Source organism: Phyllostomus hastatus, unplaced genomic scaffold (genome assembly GCF_019186645.2).
Source record: "Phyllostomus hastatus isolate PE091 unplaced genomic scaffold, TTU_PhHast_1.1 phas_contig_283, whole genome shotgun sequence".
NCBI lineage: Eukaryota > Metazoa > Chordata > Mammalia > Chiroptera > Phyllostomidae > Phyllostomus > Phyllostomus hastatus.
The window spans coordinates 5,720,995-5,742,394 of NW_025333833.1; the positions used below are offsets into that span (position 1 = coordinate 5,720,995).

General features: G+C 37.6%; 1 protein-coding gene across 5 annotated transcripts in view; it reads left to right on the forward strand.

Annotated features, from left to right (window-relative positions):
• The window catches only part of RABGAP1L (RAB GTPase activating protein 1 like), a 453,918-nt gene that overhangs the window by 47,633 nt on the left and 384,885 nt on the right, over positions 1-21,400 (forward strand). For all 5 annotated transcript variants that reach the window (XM_045838840.1, XM_045838841.1, XM_045838839.1 and 2 more), the window contains 6 exons: positions 2,330-2,500; positions 3,929-4,121; positions 7,078-7,288; positions 8,940-9,114; positions 15,532-15,689; positions 16,897-17,007. In XM_045838840.1, the coding sequence (XP_045694796.1) occupies positions 2,363-2,500; positions 3,929-4,121; positions 7,078-7,288; positions 8,940-9,114; positions 15,532-15,689; positions 16,897-17,007 (986 nt within the window). In that variant the 5' untranslated portion in view covers positions 2,330-2,362. The remainder of the gene's footprint in view (positions 1-2,329; positions 2,501-3,928; positions 4,122-7,077; positions 7,289-8,939; positions 9,115-15,531; positions 15,690-16,896; positions 17,008-21,400) is intronic.

Here is a 21,400-nt window from a genome sequence, read left to right on the forward strand (position 1 = left end):
TTGTATTAGTCTGGTAAAATGGACATAGAGAAAGACGGGGTAGATGTGGGGTTTATTTTAGAGGTGGGACTGACTTGCTTGGATGAGGAATGAGTTGATGAGATCCAGATTTCTTGTTTGAGCAACTTGGTAGAAGGTGGTGTTACTGAAATGGGAAATTTGAATGAGGAAGAAGTTTGAAGAAACCATTAGGAATTCCATTTGGGTCACATTTAAGTTACTGATAAGAATTCCAAATGGAAATATCAAGTAGAGAGTTCGATTCCAAATCAGGAATTTAGGGGAGACATTTGGGTTGGGATAGAAATTTGGGACGCCGTAAGCATATAGATGGTATTAAGATCCATGACAACAAGAGATAATAGAGTGTGTGGCAAGGAATCAGAAAAAAGCCCAGGGCCTGAACTTGGGGAATTTCTAACATGTAGATGTTACATACAGGAGCGGCAGCTGGAAAGGACCTGGGCGAAGATTGGCCACACAGAGAGCACCTGGAATGTGTGGTGCCGTGGCGGTCAAGGGTTCACGGGGCAGTCTCGAAGGCTCAAGACATGGCTTCTAACACATACGGCATTTTCAGAAAAATGTAGCATGAAAATGAGAAAAAAATGGAGAGGATAGATGAATGTGCTTGAAGGGTTTAAAATATCCTTTTAAAAAGGAAGGATATTGCCCTGGTTGGTGTAGCTCAGTGGATTGAGCGCGGGCTGTGAACCAGAGGATCGCCGGTTTGATTCCCAGTCAGGGCACACGCCTGGGTTGCAGGCCAGGTCCCCAGTGAGGGCCACATGAGAGGCAACCACACATTGATGTTTCTGTCCCTTTCTTTTTCCCTCCCTTCCCCTCTCTCTAAAAATAAATAAAATAAACATTTAAAAATTAAAAAATTTTTTTTAAAAAAGGAAGGATATTAATATGTCTAACAAATAAATTATGACTATCATATTACACTAGCCTAGGAGTATAATTAGTCTTTATTTTGATATTAATGGACATTTTGATATTTGATAAAGTTAGGAAGTAATTTTTAAAAGTGTAGAGAAGCTGGATATATATGTTTTCTGTATATATACACACATATACACGTGGACATAATTTTTTTTGTTGCCCAAGAGTAATGGTGTTAGTGTCACCTAATGGCAAAGTGAGATATTGCAGCCATATTTATTTGCTGCAATGAACAAGTAACCGAGTTAGAAAGAGAAAAAGAACACTGCTAAGGGAATTTTAGACACAGATCAGCAGACTTCTATAGTTGTAAGGCTTTAGCCCTGGCCTGCTGCTCCTACCCCTCTATCCCATTACTCCTTTGGTCCCTGAGCAGGTTGTGAAATATATGGTCCTTTTATTATTGTCTTTCAGGTTTCAGTCAAATATTTATTTCCCTTTCAGAGAGTCCTTTCCTACCACCTCACTTACAGTTGTCCCTACACACTTGACTGCTAAGCTACTCTTTATCACATCATCCTCTCTTATTATCTCTGTGGCCTTCAGAGTGATTTGGAATTACCCTGTGTGCCTCATGGCTTGTTTTCTCACTAGGCCTCAGCTCTAGGAGGGGAGAGCTGGCAACTGTCTGCCTGTTCACTCATGTAGCCCGGTGCTGAGTGCAGTGTCTCTTATGTAGTATTCATGTCGAGGCACAGTTAATTGTGTCAATGTTTAGAGAATGTGGAGTTTCTGTGGCATAGAGATCTACTCAGAAAACAGAATTGCACTGTATTTGGTTACTGTAACATTGTTTGCTGTATGAATGCAGTGTGAAAGCTTTGACCTTTCTTCCCCTGTCAGGCTGATAAGTGGTAGTGTGTCTGGAAGAGAAAAGATACATGGCTTAGGGTGTTGAATTGTGTAGTAGTTAATTAACTTTAGTGACATAAAAATATTTTAAAGTACTATTACATCATCTTGAGGAGGCGTTTAGATTTAATTATAAAATAATTTCAGCAAGTGTATCTTGTGTGTGTGTGAATTTGTAGATACTTCTAGTATCATGCTTATTTATTTTTTCCTTATTAAATAGAACAAAAACAGTATTTCTAGGAGAAAAATAGAGTTAAACAGTAGAAGATCTGTCTAGTTGAGTTATGGGCGGTTTGTGTTCGTTTTTCAGGGAACAATATGGTTCTTTTAGTCTGGAAGCTCAGGGTGCAGAGAGTACATTTCCATTATGGGGCCCAGTCTAAGAGGGCAGCTTCCCTAGTTTTGAGATAATTATTTGGTGAGCAGAATTGTTGTTCACATGAATCATTTTTAATAGCAGAAGATAGATCAGTTCATGTTTTTTTTTAGTATGTGGTTTTTTTTTTAATCACTGTGATTTGACCAGGTGGATGTGGGAAGAGACGCTTGCCGAGCCGAAATGGAGGTCAGAGTTTCGTCACAGAAGGTTACTGGGTCATCGGATTCGGTGGCCACACTGAACAGTGAAGAATTTGTTTTGGTGCCTCAGCATGCAGATGACACCTCTGCCAAAGATGAGGGAAAACCTGAACTGAAGGTAGTTCTTTTCTGCAAATGATACTGTTTTAAACTTTGGTTTTTTAATTAAGGGAAAGGAGTTGTACAAAATCAGAAGGTTTTTCCTCAAGTATTGACTGTGAGAATAGAATCAATTTTGATTCATCTAGAGGCACATTATTTGGTTTGTATATTTTTGAAGTTTTTTTTGGCTTGTGGTTATTTATCTCTTAATTCAGAATTTAAAAAGGAGTAGATGGGGAGAAGACAAAGAATTGGGAATTAGACTTACTGATCAAATCTTAACGTAAGTTTAACTTATTTGGATATTTTTGTTTCTATTACTGGTAGGTTAAAGTTGATTATATAAAAAGTTACGTTTTACTTTCACTACAGAGACTTTTCTTTATGGTTTTAAATCAGCTGGTAACATTCTAGTATGTGACTTAACAGTTGGCATGTCTAAATATTTTTTAAGTGTGTGTCTTATATTTTTAGTTGAGTTTTTTATTTGGATATGCTCCTTTTTCTTTTTATTCTGTGTTGCTTTCCCTCCCTCAAAGAAAAGGAAGCAAACAAACCCGGGTCCACATGCGTGACAACTGCATCCCCACCTGGAAACAGGAATAGAGAAAGTAGTAAAAAGTGCTACGTGTTTCTTAGTGATTGTTATTCAGTTTAAACTGTGGCATCAAAGGTATATTAGTACATAAATCTAATAAAATTATATAAAAACCAGATTAGTAAATACCCATTTTATATTATGTTGAAAATATATAGTTTTATAGTGTTATTAAAGTAATCAATGTTTTTATTTAAATTTATTTAAATGTCTATTGAAATAAGCAACTATTTAAATTTAAATATCTATTTTGTTATTAATGGATTTAATTTAAGATTTTACTTAGGTTTTTTCTCTTATGTGTTTTTAAGAAAAACATGAGTTAACTTAAATGCAGGGAAATTAGCAATACTTTTGGCAGCTAGCAAACAAAACTTATAAAGAAATCACAAATATGTTTATACTATGGTAAGAAGTATGACCTTTTAAATGATATCCACAATAGACACTTTATCTTTAAACGTATCTATTTGTCTCTCTAAAACACATACAGTTAAGATTACTTGATTCTGGAATGTGTTCCAAAAAATAAAAATAAAAACCAAACAAACAAAAGGAAATCTGTGTAAACAAGCTCTTAGATCAGATATATTTGGAAACACCTGAAGTGTTTTCTGAGGAATCCTTTTCTGAAACTAATAATTCTCTAATTTAGCTGCATTTATAATTCAAGATTTTGTATTATATCTAGTGAAATTAGGTACAACTGTATAAATTTTTGATATTCTTTAACTATATTTAAATTTAAATATTTAGGTCATTTTAATTTCTTCTAGAAATGAAATATTTTCATTCAGGTCCAGAACCATAATATGATTAAAACAGTTGTTTTGCTTTGTCTTGTAGATAGTTTCTAATGGTGATGAACAGTTGGAAAAAGCCATGGAAGAGATTTTGAGGGATTCTGAGAAAGGGCAAAGCAGCCTTCCCTCTGATTGTCAGAGTTCCAGTGATATTGTAGACCATTCGTTTGGAGATGTTTCAGCCAGCCAAACAACTAAGCCATCTCTTCAGTTAGTTTTGGATCCATCAAATACAGGTACTGTATTGAACTCATATAAACTGGAAGAAAAAAAGAGTTAAAGTAATAATGAAAATTTTAAAATCCTGTTAGCTTTGTTTTTAAGATTAGGTCTACCAGCTTCTCGGTGCTGGCTGAGAGCTCCCACTCTGGTTCTTATGTTTTGGTTTGTTCTCTACCTGTGGAGTCCATCTCAGTGTTCTTTGAGAATGTCTGGGTCTTCATTTCACCCATAGTACTCGGCACATAGTAGGCCCTCAATAAATACTTACTGAACAAATGAACAAATTCTTGGGTCTTAGAAAAGTGTACTGGGCAGAGTCTTTTATATGATGGGCCTTTTTACTCAGTTTGACTACGGTTGTTTTAAATTATAATTTGTGAAAATTCTAAGTAAAATACCATTATCAGTTCCATCAGTGTATTAAATAATCAGTCCATCATAAATGAATATGATTTGTAGTAGGAATACCAGCTTATAAGTCAAAATAGTTTTGGGTGAAGAAAAGCCAAATGAAACGAAATCCAACTTCTGCTTCAGCTGTTTTAAACACTAGAAGTGTGGTTTTATCTGGGCTTTTGTAGTGTTTCTTGTAAACTGTTTGGTTTGATCTTTTTCATGTCACCTTTTTCCTTAACTGACTTCCTTTGTGGACAAAAGGTAGTTAGCAGAAATTGAAAAGTAAGGCTAGGTGACTAGCTCATGCCTGGTGGCGGAGAGAAAGACTCTGTTCTTTTACCCATTGAACAGAAGTTTTGAGTTGTGCTCTAATTGGACCAAACAAAACATTTTCTGGTGGTCAGGGGAATGGCAGGAAGTGACAGGTGTAGGCCTTGGTTACGGTCAGAACCCTCATAAAGTCACTCTGACAGAGGAGACGAGATTATCCTGATTGGCTTAGGGCACTCACAGTCCGCTTTGAATGTTGGTGTAGGGAAAGTATAGATAGATACAGACCAAAGTGCTACACAGTAGGGCCATAACAGCCCTAACTTACACTACATACAAAATTTCTTCCTAGTGGACCAAATATTTAAATGTGAAAAATAAATCTATAAGAGGAAAATATGGGAGAATATTTTTGTGGTTGTCAGAGTGGGGAAACCCAAATCAGAAAGGACATTGTGGTTATATTTTAATACATAAAAACTTCAGTCTTCTGAATGGGAAATGTACCTCAAGAAATACGGTTAAAAGACAGGCTAGGAGAAGACATTTGCACTGTGTTGCGGGTCCCCAAGAACACCCCTGGTTTTGTGGTGATTCACTATAAAGACTTACAGGTCTGAGCATATAGTCATGCTCATTGAGAAAAAATATATATACATATATGTGTAAAGTATATGTATATATGTAAATTAAAAATACAAGACTGGAAACAAACCTTACAATTATTTTTTTGTTCTTGATTGAAGGAACATGAAAGATTATATGATTTATTGTGCTTTACTTTTCCTTTTGAATTTCTTACATTCCTACCCCTCCCAAAAAACCCAAAGCGTACTGATATTAACATGTATATAATTGTTATTTTTTGGTTAATATAGTAATAGAAGGGAAGAAATACATTTTATATTCTAACGTAGCTCTAGTGGGTTGTTGGAATCAACCATCCTTTGCTTTGGCTTAGATATTACGATTCTTATTCATTAGTATATTTGATAGGCACTATGCATTGTGTACCTTTTTGTGTTATCTCAACACCCAGTTATGCTAAATACATTTTGAAAAACGATCTTTTGCTGAAGATCTCAGTGCATAAGAATTTCCTTTGTTTTACAAGTAAGTTTTTAGTATTCTTTTCTATTTTTATTTTCATCTTCAATAAAGAGGCTTGCTGTGCTATAGGCTGAATGTTTGTGTCCTCCCCAAAGTCCATGTGTTGAGACCCCGATCCCCATGGTGATGGGATTAGGAGATGGGATCTTTGGAAGGTGATTAGGTTATGAGGGCAGAGCCCTCTTGATTGGGATTAGCGCCCTTGTAAAAGAAAGCTAGCTTGTCTCTTTCTTTGAGATGCATCTCGATAGTTATTTTCTTTGAATACTACAGATGCTTTTCTACTGTCTTCTTGTCTCCATAGTTTCTGATGAGAAATCTGTAGTCTTTTGAATCACTCATTGTGTCTCTACTTTACCATGCTGTTTTTCTTTGTTTACTTTCAGTATTTTTTTCATTATTTTTGCTTTCAGCCTAATTTTGTGCAACATGGTTATGGGTAATGAGAAGAGTTGGAGACCAGCTGAATGTGGGTTATAGGTGGGAATGGGGAGAGTGGCCTTTGCTACATGCTGTGCTTAGAATTAAAATGAACAGTTTTTTTGTTGTTTAAAGAAACTCATTAATGGTGGGGTGGGGGGAGAATTGGGGGAAGCAATCATAGGATTATTCATCAAAATAATAGTTATTTTGAGGAAAAAAATTTCTGTTGGAGTACTTACATAGTTCATAGAAGCTAGCAAGCCAGGAAAGAGCAAGGTAAGCAGCTTGACTTTTATTGTTGCTGGTATGAGATGTAACACTTTAGCATTACTTTTGCTTAGGAAAGTAGGTTCTCATTGAATTTGGTGCTGTGTAGGATCTTTACAGCTAAGAGAAAGTTTTAATTGGTTTTATTTTATTTTATTTTTTAACTGGTTTTAGTTTTATTTAATCCTCATTTTAGCTTAATTCAAACTGTTAGTATAGGTTTTCTCCTTAATTGTTCTATATCATTTGAACTCCACGTTTTTATTTTTTTAAATTTTTCTTTTTCTCTGGAGAAGTTATAGCCAAATAAGATAGTACTTTGAGAGATGTGGACGTTTAAAATGGCTAATTCTAGAACTCTGAATTAAGGTAAAGGATAAACATTGAAAGGAATGAAAACAGAGAGACATAAATTTTGTTTGCAATTTTTCATTTGTTTTTGGACTATAGCCAGAATTATACTGTGAAATTTTGCATTGACTTTTGAGCATTTTTTTTCTTCAGAAATTTCTACACCCAGACCGTCTTCTCCAAGTGGATTACCCGAAGAAGATAGTGTTTTATTTAACAAACTGACCTACTTAGGATGCATGAAGGTCTCTTCCCCCCGTAATGAGGTGGAGGCTTTGCGGGCGATGGCAACTATGAAATCTTCCAGCCAATACCCCTTTCCTGTTACTCTGTATGTGCCAAATGTTCCCGAAGGTTCTGTGAGGTGCGTGCTGATCTCCTTTCCCCTCTTAGACATTGTGCAGATTTTAGATGGCGGTGATGATAGTATATCATAAATCAGGCCTGGGACTTACTGTTAATTCATTTTTACTCTGTAGACATGCAAATTAAACATGTTCAGGCTTAAATTGTGTTCCTTATTTGCAAGGGGCATTTGCAGAATTTTGCTTAGAATATTATAAATGGAAATACAACTGTAAATACCTGTAATTTCTGTTTCTCTAATCTGACAGAGCATAAAAACCTGCCTTCACCTGGTCACGTAACAGTGGTAAAAAAAAAAAAACGGAAGTGAGCCCTAGGTTTTAAGTTCTTTGTATCAAACTGGAAGGAAACAGACTGGCTTTTTCGTTACGCTTAATCAGGAATAATATTTAATGTCATTTGAACCTTGAATTTCTTTGCACGTAGATCAGGTGTTACTCTCCTACATCCGGCCCTCCAGTGACCTTCAGTCACATTTGTGATTCTATTCTTTCTTCTTCCTGGGTCTTTTTTTTCTTCAGAGCACTTTTTCTTGCCTCGACACTATATTTTATGCAGGGTGGGGCAAAAGAAGGGTTATAGTTGTGAGTATGTGAAACAGTTTATTCTTGTATCATTGTTTATTAATTATTGTATCACTTTCCATAGGAACAACTGTAAACCTACTTTTGCTTCACCCTGTATTTATTTGCTTGTTTGTTTCTTTTTCAGTACACATTAGCTCCATAGGAGCAGGTTATTTGCATTTTTCCCTGCTGTGACTTTAGTGTCTATAGTGGTATCTGGTCCAGGTTTTCAGTAGATATTTGCTGAATGAGCAAATAAATGTACCAGGTCTAGGAAATTAGGTTGAATGTGTTCTGAACCTATACTTTTCCCTGAAGGCTGATTTAATCTTTTAATCTTTTAAAACCCTTTTTGATTTCTCTCACTCTCTAAAGTTTAGAATGTGAGAAAATGTTAGCTAAGTTCTGAGTGCCAAAATAATAGCTATATAAATGAAAAGATTTTGGTAAAAAGTGCTTCAAAGTTTTTAGGAAATGGTTTTGTAGATATATTATTTGTGCAATAGCTATTAAAATGTCAAAATGCCATTTTTTATTTTAAAAATAATGTCTTTTATGTATTGATTTTAGAGACAGAGGAAAGGTGGGGGGAGGGGAGAGAGAGAGAGAGAGATACAGACAGACAGACGGAAACATTGATTTGTTGTTCCACTTACTTATCCCTTCATTGGTTGCTTCTCGTGTGTGTCCTGACTGGAGAACAAGCCTGCACAGTTGGCGTATCAGGACAGAGTTCTAAGCAACTGAGCGGCCTGGCCAGGGCTCGAAATGCCTCTTAATGTTATCTACTTACCTATGCTCATAATAGAAAACATAAAGATGAAGTAATTGTCAAAAGAATGTGAAGAATTTGTATGTGTGTATATATACATATATACATTTAGCAAGTATGTATACATATACATTATATATACACACATAGACATATACATGTGAAGATAATTTGTTTTCTTGCATTATTAGTACTCGTTTATTTTGTGATTTTAAGATGATTATGTTTATATGTTATTGGCATAGTAAAACTGTTTGCCTTTGTTCTTTTATAGTTAATATTTTATTTCATTTTTCATCACTGCTCTGCAGAATCATAGACCAGGCCAGCAATGTGGAGATAGCTTCTTTTCCAATCTACAAGGTGCTGTTCTGTGCACGCGGACATGATGGGACAACAGAGAGCAACTGCTTTGCATTTACAGAGAGTTCCCATGGTTCAGAAGAATTTCAGATACATGTTTTCACCTGTGAAATTAAAGAGGCAGTAAGTATAACATATTTGCAATTTGCTATAGAGAATTAGGGTAATATTTTTGAGCCCTAGTGTCACTGTTATATAAATCTGTATGTATGACCATACACCATATTTTATAAATTTGGAGTTTATTTCTGAAGAGAAAGTTCATGTTTGTGATGGCAAAGAACTGACTGTGGAAAGCCAAGTCTGATAACTGTGCACAAAAGTGGTATTGCAGGTAAGGCCCTGTCAGCCTAACAGGTAGAACAGGAAAAGCCACTTGACTAGCTTTCCTCCCAGCTAGCATGGTAGTCACTGCTCAGGCTTAGAAATGGGAAGTGTTTTTGCACCTCTTTGGTTATTTCTCCCAAGCCTGTTGGTCCACGTGACTTCCAAAAGTGCCTCTGACAATGCCCTTTCCTCTGCTAGGCACAATGGTTGTATGTTGATTGCGCTTGAATATTTTACTAAGTTGGTACAGTAGAGCTCTGTGGTTTCACTGGTGATTGTTTGTTATGTGCATTCCTGTGGAGGCTGGCTTTTGCTCTCGAGAACTAAGCCAGTTAAACATACAGATGCTCACATACAGCAGGGGTGTCAAGTCGAAGGCCTTCAAAGGGGCCAGGAAGAAGTTCCTTTTAGCCATCCTTAAGTGGTGGTTTCTTTTAAGACTGGAGAAGTAGTTCAGAATCAAGAGGCTGTTAAATATGTGGGAAAATTTCCTTCTTTTCTGCATCTGTTGAATTCTCCCCAAATCAGAAAGAAATTGCACTTTTTGAACCTCAGTACTTAGGCTTTAATCAATGGCTGTGGATGAGCAAGGTCTCCAATGTGTGTGCTTTGGGGAATACAAATTGTGAGCAGAAAATGCCGCAAGCAGCAGTTACTCTCTCTGCTCTTACCATGAAACATAAATACATCATTGTATTAACAGGAGTTCTGAGAGCGTGTTTCAGGCCCCAGCATGAGAACTCTTAGAAATGCAGGTTTCTGTGCGTTCGACACTGAGCACAGGGGCTATGCCAGTTTTTATCCCCTGAACACCAACATGAACATGCGCAGACACACGTCGTTCAGGTTATCGTCACAGGAGGTCTCTGCCAGAGCCCACACCTGTGTGAGAAGTAGTTCCGAATCTCCTTCATCCCAACATTTATGTGCACACTCTGCCTACGTGACCAACCGGGTGATAGGAGAGCGAATGAGTACCAGTGTGCCTGTCACATAGGGGGCGGCGAGGATGAATAGTAGGGAAGAATTTGTGTGTTTGTGAATGAGGGGGTCTGTTTCTTGTCCCTGCAAGCCCACTACGGAAGTGGGGAAGCAGATGCGCTGGCATTTCACGTTGGCAGCCAGCATGTAGCATGCCTGCGTGGTTTCCGGGAAGTTGGCACTCAACAGCAAGGACGTGAACTTAGAAGAGGTGGACACCCGCTGCTCGGGGAGGCAGAAGCGCTGCGGCAAGAGCAAGTGCACGGGACCCGGCTGCAAGCATTCTCCGTAACTGTGATGATGGTACGACCCTCTCTGGGGATTGCAGTGTCCACTTGTTTGGGGGGCGGGGGGCGGATCGTCATCATTTGTGAGAGCTGTACCAGTCGGGAAGCAGTGGGCAAACTGGGGAATTCTTGGCCTTACCACTTTGGATGTGGTATTAAGTAGTATTAACCATATTTCTAGAGAGGATACTCGGTACTCTGCAGGTTGTGAAAAAGTGATGTCCATTGTATATATATATATTTTTGATGTTCAAGTATTTCTATTAGTATTATTTTTTAGAGTTCATTTTTCAAAGTGTTACATTATGGGTGGTAAAATTCATTGTTTTAAGGGGAAATATGTGATAATTGTCCTTAAACTTTATTACAACAAATCATTTCTAAATGAAAATAGCCTAGTATGAATATAGAGCTTATGCCAGGCACTGTGCTCAACATTTACTCAATACGCATCACATCTCTGTGACATAGATAGTATGTATTTAAACTAGCGATCTCATGCTCCCCTTTACCTGGAGCCGGCCTGGTTTATGCCTGTTGTTCAGGTGTACCGTTAATGGCACTCCATTTTATTCCCCGAAGTGCTCTGGTTTGACTGAGAGGTTGTGCGGTTACCCTTCGTTTATCTCAAGGCTAAGAGAATAGACGATGGAGCGGGGTTTCCAGTGGAAGTCTCTGACTCTGAAGCCCCGTGTAATTTTCAGTAACAGGTGGACGTGGGCTTCTGTCATTCAGTTATGCTTTATAAAGGGCCCGATTGGTCATAGAGCTTGCATCCCACCTGCCTTTGGGTTTCACCCATACCTTTTACAGAAGATGTCCTGCATCTTCCTCTCCCCTCAAAACATAACTACCCTTTAGTTACTCTGAAGTCTCTCCCTTGCGTCTACCAGGTGTCTGGTTAGTTGGTTCCCAGAAGTTTCTTGTGCTGTGGTGAAGGATAACGTTAGTCTTTAGCATTTGGGCCCCTCTCGATGGCCACAAAGCACTGGCAAAGGCAGCTCAGGAGCAGGTGACAGACATCTGATTGCTTAAATCTGTACTGTGTAGTGCAGTGCTGCTGTTTATTAATTTGTTTTCCCTTGCTTTCAGGGTCCCTGGATGAGACATGAAGAAATCCGTTAAAGACAAGAAGACGTCTTCTCAAGTAGGATAAGCAGCATGGCTCCTAGTGCCAGCTGTCACTCCCATGCCCTTATTTCACCCTAGAGCCCCGTCAGCAGCAGGCACCGGGGACCGGCGGTGGCCGAGGGGACCCTGGTGAAGGGGATGGCTGTGCTGGACCTGTGGCACAAGGACTGGGGGCTCCAGCCCCACCGAATGGTAGCGCGTTTCTGACTCGCTGCCCTGGGTGTTCTGCAGGACTCGCGGGAGTGAGTCTCAGTCATCCGAGGCGGCGGAGAGTCGGGAGCCCAGCCAGAAGGGTCCTGGCGCCCGTGAGCCTCGCGCAGGGTGTGATGACGGGCTGCGGGTCTGTTGAAAAAAGCAAAGTGTCAGGAAACGTAGAGAGAAAAGCCAAGGAGGCGCCTATTCTTGTTGCTGTCTGGTTTTAGAGATACTTTGAAAGGCTTAGTTGATGCTTTAAGAATTTATTTCCATTAGTCAGGGTAATCATTTTCTTCAACACAGATTTTGATGTTTGTGTTGTTTGTATGTTTTAACATACTTATCATTCATTCCTAACAATTCTCAGTGTTATGTTTTAGAAGCATGGTTGTGCTCATCTCGTATTAGGCATTCAGAGACATTTCATGGTAAATATCAACATCTTCCCAAGTATCGTTGGGAAGATCTTAATTCTGAATGCGCTGGTTTTTCTTAGTATTGCTGATATGCCACTATGTATTAAAAGAAGACCTTATTCCTCCCACAGAAAAAAATATTTATTGAGATGTTATTTTAGTGAAATACATTACTTTGGAAATTAATTAAATTTTGCTGTTGGTATTTTTCCTTAAATAGATTTAAAAAAATTTTTTAAAGTTTTCTTTTTTGGTATGATATGACTCTTATTTTAGCCCCTTTAAGTGAGTTACATATTTGAACAAGATGTTTTTAAAATTTTAACACATATCTTTCTGGGTATATTTTATAGAATGATTTTTCTACCTTTATTTCTTGGAGTTGGTATTTTCTTGACATATGGTGTTTTTATTTATTTCTTTAATTATTATGTTTCTCAACTATAATTTACATTTAATATTATATTAGTTTCAGATGTACTGCATAGTGGTTGCACATTTATATAATTTAACCAAGTGATTCCCCTCAATAAACCTAGTACCCACCTGACACCGACATATGGTGCTTTGAAAAGAGTAGATTCTCTTTCATCAATATTAGTGAAAAGGGTTTATTTTGGAAAAATTGCCTGTGCTATTTATCTTAAGTAAATACCTTTTTGTTTAGTGGAGCTTTTTTAAAAAACTTAACATGTAATACATATTTAAGAATTTGGAAAACACTGTAATAAAAAAGAAAATAAAAGTTATTCAAAATTCCACCAGAGTTAGGGTTTTGGTGTATCTCCTTCCCACACAGCTGCACGTGCCGTCCTCTCCACGTCTTCAGAAACAGCGCAGCAGCAGCAGCAGCCGCCCCCATGCAGTTTTGTGTGTAGCTACTGCTTTCCCTAGGTGCTGCCTTCTGGGGAAAGATTGTGCTGTATTGTTGGTCAATAAACCTGTGCCTTCTGCCAAGAAAAAGCCTATTCTAGTACATTATTTGTGTGTGTGTGTGTGTGTGTGTGTGTGTGTGTGTGTGTGTAATAGTGTGGCATATAGAGAAATGTTTGCCATGGTATGTGTGTTTAACTTTTTTCCCATGATACTGGGTACCCAACTACTTCTGATAATTATAGATATTGTTCATTCTTGTTTCTGAAGCTCCTCTGCTTTACCATTCTGTGGACACCACTCCAGCTTATCTGTCCACTCTAGAATTCACAAGTGATTTTAAACTTTTTGTTACAAAGCAACTTGTAAGACACACTCAAGCCTACATGCAGTTTGACTGCTGGTACCAAGGTTCATGTCCTGTTGTGTCCTTCCTTCAAAACAAGAGAAAAGTGTCGTCTGTTTCCCTAGTCCCCCTTGTACTCTACCACCCTGGCTTGGCCCCGGGTACTCAACCTTTTAAAAAAGAAATTCCTGAGCCTTGCCCTCTACTTCCGAATTTGCCAAGTCCTTCCACTTTTTCTGGTGTGGTATGATGGGCTAGGCTTGCTCACAGCTTTGACACCACACAAGTGAAGTAGGAGATATGGGAGAGGAGAAAAAAGAAATGTGGTTGGGGTTTGACTCTACAAATGCATTAAAATTGTGTACAGTTATTCCACTTCGCATGTGATGTTTCCTTAAAAATGTGCTGAAGTTGAATGTGTAAAAAGGAACCAATAGATGTCACATTCTGTTTGGGGTTAGGAGGTGGGCAGTACTCAAAGAACTAAAAGTAAGGTCCCCATTGACACTTGACTTTGTAGGCATAATCTTCAGTGACTGATTCCTAGCATGTTCTTTGGTTCTGCTTTGCTCTGTAACACTTAAATTATTGCACTAAGTCAAGTAAGTATCCAGTTGAGAACAAACATTTCTGCTTTTGGCTTACCTAATGAGTCCTCACCTACTTCAGGCTCATTCAGCTTACACGTGCTGGAATGTAAGCTCTGTGTTCACTGATGTATGGTAGTTAGTACACAGTACCTATGATAGTACCAAATACACAGAACATGTTCAAAATATGTTGAATATGAGTAGATGTATCATTGTTTTCATTATATAAGATTCGAGGCCTGCAGTTTTTATTAATGCCAACTGTGTAAGTCAGTTAATTTAAGAGGTTATTAATTTGGCATTGGCAGGGCAGCTTATGTGTAAGTTTGGCTATTGGAGGTTAAAGATCACCTTTTTTTTTTTTTTGATGTGATAGACTGAATGTATGAGAAAAGGTATACTGTATAAATCCAACAAAAATGAGGAAAGATCCCATACTTGAAGAAATTCTGTTGATGAAAGTGCTCTTGTTCAAGAGAATTACAAAATATTAGTCCTAGACTAATATAATTCAGTGGATTTTGAATCCACTCTATCTTAAGTGAAGGATTAACATTCCGAGAAGCCTCTTTACTTGTTCCTCCCAATGTGAGGTTTTGCAAATACGATCTTTGTAAAATCCTTTTTATTTCATCGTCTTTTCTTTGTTCAACTCATGAGTGGGTTAAGAGGTTTGGAAGGTCTTTTGTGCTTCAGGCTTACACAAATGTGAGATGGTGTGATGCTTCTTTTGGAACGGAGAGAAAGAATAACTTCTGGAAGACTGGGATTTAGAGCACTTCTCCACTTTAGGGGAAGCGTATAAGATTTACGTATCTATATGAAGCAATCAGCAGGGTGGCTTAATACTAATAAAATAGATAAGGCCACTTCAGTACAACAGTGTTGTATAACAACAGTAGAAGCTCCTTAAACCATGGTAGCATGTTTGCTTATTGCTAAAACCAGTGTTTATTTCATTTAATGCCTCAAGTGTCTGGTGACGCTGAGGGAAGTGAGGAGAGAAACTGACGGCTTGGGCTAAGACCTTGTTTGCGTGTGTTGATTTAGGTGGTGGGAGGTGTAGATGGTAGCATTGTCCTAGTAATTTTTAGATTCATTCATTGCAATATAGTATATTTTAAGGTGTAGAAACATCTATGAATAGAGTTCTTATGTGAACTTAAAATATCTTTTTAAAGAAGTAACTATATGTTTCATTATATGTACACTAAATATTACAAGCTATATATTATAAGCTATATTATAAACTATACACGAGTATGCTTAGACTTTATCTACTGCTAAAGAAAAATACGATTATGGAAATTTGTGGATTCAAGAATCAGGTGAGAAGGGTATGAAAATGTAGTTGAAGTCTTTGCCTAATGCTTCTCCTGTTTTTATTCCTTTAGGTAAGCAGAATCTTGTACAGTTTCTCCACAGCATTCAAACGCGCCTCCAGACACGTGTCGGATGTTAAAGACTCAGTTATGCCGACCCCCGACAGTGACGTGTTTACCTTCAGTGTCTCCTTGGAGGTAAAAGAGGACGATGGGAAAGGAAACTTTAGGTGAGGCTATTGCAAAAGAATAAAAATTGGTATTGTGCATGAAATATGATATTGGCTAATATAAAGATTCTAGAAACTATACAGTGTTTGTATAAAGCTTTAACAGGCTAAAGAAATACTGGACTGGTGAATGAATATACTTCACTTTTCTCATGTGTTTCAGGTATTTCGTGTAAATGATTTTCTTAATATTTAAAAATACTGATCTTTATTACATAGAACTTAGTAAAATAATACAGGTAGCATGGAAAACAGCTATAGTCTTGTCAGTTAAGACAATCAGTTTTAGTAATTTATTTATTCCCTTTGTTTATTTCCATGGGATATTTTTATACAATTGTATATATACAAATTTTTCTTTTAACTTTATAAGAATTTTTCCATTAAAATGTTCTTAATCAAAGTCATTTTTAATGGTTACCAATAGTGTATTGTGTGGTTGGGCCACCACTTACTTAACCCATTTAATCTATTGTATATTTGGAATGTTTTCTCCAATTCAAAAATGGGCAGATGGTAGGACACAGTTGTGTTCTCATGGTCACCCATGTGCCTTGACTGTGCTTTCAGTTTTACCAGTAATTGTTAGGCAGGTGTTTTATTTGTTTCTTTACAGGTATAGAAATTGAGTATTAGGTCAAATAACTTGCTCAAGGTATTTTTCTTTTTCAGACAAGACAACCTATATTTCAGACATTTATTGTGTTAATGATAATTCTTCAGAAGTCAGTCTGGCCTAGGCTACACTGCTGCAGTCTGTACCCCTTTGTCCATTTCTTTGCTATGTCCATTTCTTTGCGACCCTACATGTCGCAGTCACCTCACATTCCAGAGGTTTAGAAGTACGCTGTTCTGCGTTCACTATGTTAAAAGAGCTCATAACTGCACTACTAGCTAAACCGGAGATGTGACTATCTTTAAAAATAATTAAATCATATTCCTAAATCTGTTATGTTGAGAAACTAAACTTTGAAACGATGTTACTTAAAAATCTTGTTTTTAACCCCAGTCAGGTTTTGTTGACTATAAAATTTGTAGTTTGTTACTGAGGGGCAGGATGGGAGTTGAATACATTTTAAGAAAGAGTAAAAGTGCTGTTGCTTAAATATCAGCAGTTTGCTGTCTCATGCTGACGTTGGAATAGATTATCTTATTTTATTGTATTACTTACTGTATTGTTAAGTCCTGTTCTTTTTGCATATTTCAGCCCTGTGCCTAAGGATAGAGATAAATTTTATTTCAAATTGAAACAAGGAATAGAGAAGAAGGTTGTGATTACAGTGCAGCAACTTTCTAACAAAGAATTAGCTATTGAAAGGTAAGCAGCTTGCTTTGAATGCCACCAAAAGCCTGTGTTGACACTGTTCTGTGTGCCAAGAAACATACTGCCGAATCTCAGCCGTGTGCCTCACTCACTGTGGCTCTTCACTACACTTCCGTTTCTCCACTTAAGACTGAGAATAAGGGTGAGAGTCATAATGCTTTGGCCACTGGTAAATAAGGCAGATGTCACTGGTTCATTGCAGATCTTACCGATGGGGCAATAAACATGAAATGGCTTTATTTTTTCAGTAATAACTTCTTCAACTCTGGTCAGATCCCTTTTTCCTACAGTTCCTTATTTACATGGAAGACATTTTTTATTATTAAACAGTCCATGCAGTTACTGGGATTTTGGAAGCTTTAAAAGATGGATACATATCTTTCAAATATATAAATGTACACACACACATACATATATGTGTGGGCATATTTATATACTTATGTATATATTTGTATAAAACAAAAACTTTGTAGGACAAAACATACTGTAAATAAAGTCAATAACAAATGATAAGTACAGAAAAAATATTCATAATATAGATGACAGATAAAAGGTTAATATCTATAGTATATATAAATTTCATAACAATTGACAGGGAAAAAGGGGAAAAACAAGTGAGAGTATGAATAGGAAAGCTCTTCACGGGGCCAACAAACATACATCTGTAAAGATGTCCCAATTGAGGTAACAGTAGGATGTTTGACTGGCAAATGTAACAGGTAGAGCTGGTGGGGATATGGAGGAAAAGGGTAATAAGGTATGTGTACGTGCTCTTTGAAAGCAATCTGGCAATGTCTGTGAAGATTAAAAAACACCTAGAATGGGACACATCGGTGTCATTCTTGAGACTCTGTCTCATTGTAAATAAAAGTATACCATCTAGGGACATTTAAAAAGATATTTCTTAAAGCACTTTTTATAGTGGCAAAAAACTAGAAATAAAAACAAATACCTATTCGCTTGGCTTGGAGGAGTGGGAGAAATGGATGATCACAGAGAAGAAGAGCCTCTCTATGAAGGCTGTTGCATACTGTGACCACTCTCTCTCCCCCTGCAACCTCCCTTCCCTAGACTGGGATGAAGGTCAGGGCCAGTCGCGGTTCTGGCTGATGGCATCATGGGAGCCTCTGTCCCAGTTGAATGTAAGAAAAGGTGTCTGCAGCTTTCTTTACGGTGTCAGGTGTTTAGCTCCACTTTCTTCCTGTCTTTGGACCCTACCTCTGGCGTCCAGAAAAAGTTCTCTTCAGCGTCTTGGTAGAGTGATGCGCCTATGTGATTTGTTTGTGAAAACAAACACACAAACCCTACTTCATCAGTTTTAAGAGGCACATTTTCATATTTAACATCCCTGAAATTAAGGAGTGTTTAACAGTTGGTGGCATCTTATAACTACAGTTGTCATATTTTTTTGCCCCCTTTCTTGGTAGTATAAAAAATAGCTGTGAGCCTTAAAATTGATGCCTTCTTAAAATTGAAGAAAAATAGCTGAACGTAAAGGAATGATTGATTTTGAGTATTTTAGTCCCAAAAGAATAATGAGATTTAAGATTTTTTTTTGTTAGCAGTAAATACAGCAATGTTTCATTCTTTTTATTCGGAATTACTTTTGAACTCATAGAAGACTCAGAGAACACTTGTGTACTCTCTACTCAGAACCACCTATTGGTCATATTTAGCCCATTTGCTTTGCACCCACTATCTCAATCTCTCAACTTCTGTGTCTCTGTCTCTGTTTTTCTCTCCCTACTTATACACATACGCACAGCACACACACGTGTTTCTTTTCTGAGCAATTTAAGGTTAAGTTACGTACTTCATGGTGTTTTATTCTTATGCTCTTCCATGGTGTTTTATTCTTATATCTCTTCTGTAGCCACATTATGTGTATCAGTGCAGCAAATTTAGTATTTATGCAATACTTTATTTGACTTGCCATTTGTCTCCAGTTTGTTAGCTAATCCGTAACATCCTTTCATGTTCCAGCTCAGGGTTCCCATGCATGGCATTTAGTTACCATATGTCTTTAGCTTTCTTTAATCTGGAAACATTTCTGCAGCCTTTCTCTGTCTCTTACGAAATGAACATTTTTGAAAAACTGCATCCCTTTCCCTTCTTTTAACATCCCTCATTTTGGATTGGTTATTCCAGCATTTCCTCGTGGTTAGATTCAGGCCGTTAACTCTGTAAGCGAGGTTTCCTTCCCGGCGCTGCACACCTGGAGGCATTTGGTACCCCTCCGCCCCTCGCTGGAGGTGCTGGTTTGATCACCTGGTCAGGATGTCTGAATTCTTCACTGTAACTCCTTCTTCCCTCCCTTGGAACTAGTAAGCTATCTGCGGGGTTATCCTTGAAAATAGCCTGCTTCTATTCGGAATTCCTTCCTTTATTTATTCATTAATGATTCTTGCCCGATCCAATCTTTACTATGATGAATGCAAAATGAGAATTTTCTGTCTCTGCACTTTTTCTAGGTTTATTACCAGTTAGCCCTTGTCATTTTCGTGTAAACCAGACCTCTTCCTTGTCTTGCATTTATTTATCTACTTATTATTGGTATAGACTCCTGAATTCCACCCTCCACCCCGGCAATAGTTTATAATTCACTGTAGTGCTTAATTATTTTGATGTTAAAGTGGTTCCAGAATTCGTCAGCGGGAGCCCCGCACATGCTGTGTCCTTTGACACGCCCCAGCACGTCCTTCCTGGCAGAACAAAGGGCGGCTCTCCACTTACCCCCATCTGTAGTGACACACGCAAAGAGGTAGTAGGTGCTGGGGTGAGTAACTTAACTTTTAGTGGTTACTTAAGAACCTTGGAGTTTTAGGACTAAGAAGTCTGTTATGCCCCTGCTCCAGAGGCCTATACTGGGCTTGCTCGGAAGGTGCGATCCTTTGTTTTTCGCATGAGAAGCCCCCAGTTGGATGAGTAAAGGCGAAATCGTTGAATGCCTAATCATAATGTTTTCTTGGTTAACTTAAACATTTACACGTACACTTTACACCTGCATTATAAATATATTACATAAAATGAAAACTTGGAAATGTTGCCTTTTTCCCACTCATATACGTAAGACTTCATTCAGAATCTTTTTAATAATCTTCAGCATCAGTGTCTTCATTATCATTTCAGCTACTTTTTGAATAATTTTAAGGCATTTTCAGAGCACGTTATCTAAACTTCTGCCTAAGTTGAGATAAAGTACTTTTTGAGTCAGTATATATTGCTATCAATAGAAATTTTACATAAATCGCAAGTACACATTTGCATAGCATTGGGGTAGTTAAAAATCATTCTGTGTGTAGCCACTTACTATGAGGGGGAACCCCCCAAACTGGGATTTATATATTAAAAAACTGCATATTTATTCTTACATATTTAAACCTCAGTCACCTTCAAATTACTTTTCATTTGATGCAATACATCTATCGAGACTTTTTTCCATCACTCAGAACAAGTTTTTGAATTTGTCGATTTTGATGCCTTTTAGTGCTTCTGCTGTTTTTTGTTTCACCTCTTTCACATTGACAAAACATTTCCCTTTGAGCACATTTTTTCATCTGGGGAAACAAAAAAAGGCACTTGGGCCGAGATGGGGTGAATAGGGAGGGTGGGGCATGGGGGTTACACCTTTTTTGGTCAAAAGTTGTTGAATACTCAGTGCAGTGTGAGCAGGTGCACTTGTAAATCACTCATCATGAAATGGGCAAGCGTGTTGAAAGAGTCTTCAAAAAAAAATTCTCTAAAGCCGAACACAGCCTCTCACAATGACGCCTGCTGGTACACTGACACAGATGGGTTCCTAGAACACTCACCAAGCAGGGGAAGCCTGTACTATAAGGGGCCCACCTTCCAGAAGATAATTATGTTGTTTTTTTTTTTGAGGGGGGTCCTTCCTAATATATTGCTTTTATTTTAATATAATTAATCTTGATGATAGTAACAACTGTGGGTTTCTATATTCTGCAATAATTACTAAATCCATGTTATGTTTCTTTGCTTTTTCACACATCACTCAGTTGACCTCTGTAAACATCTACTCTAACATTGACTGAGATTGCTTTAGGCTATTGGTCTTCCTTAAATAATACTTTGTTCAACCTAGTGGGCAGAATTTCCTGTGATGTGTGATATTTTGTAAATACTTGGATTTATTTTTTTCTTTGGAGAAAAAACCTTTTCCAGAAAAATACTGGCAAAATCCAGTATTTTATTGGGTTATTATGTGGTATTCAATATGTTTAAATCACAAAATGTTAAATGGTGGAATTTAAAGTAATCCAGTAGGTGGCAATCTTGTTAAGAGAATTCTTAATACCTCTGAATAGGAACCATTGCTGCTGGCAGTTAATTTGTAGCATAAAGGCATTGGTGTGAAAGAAAATGCTTC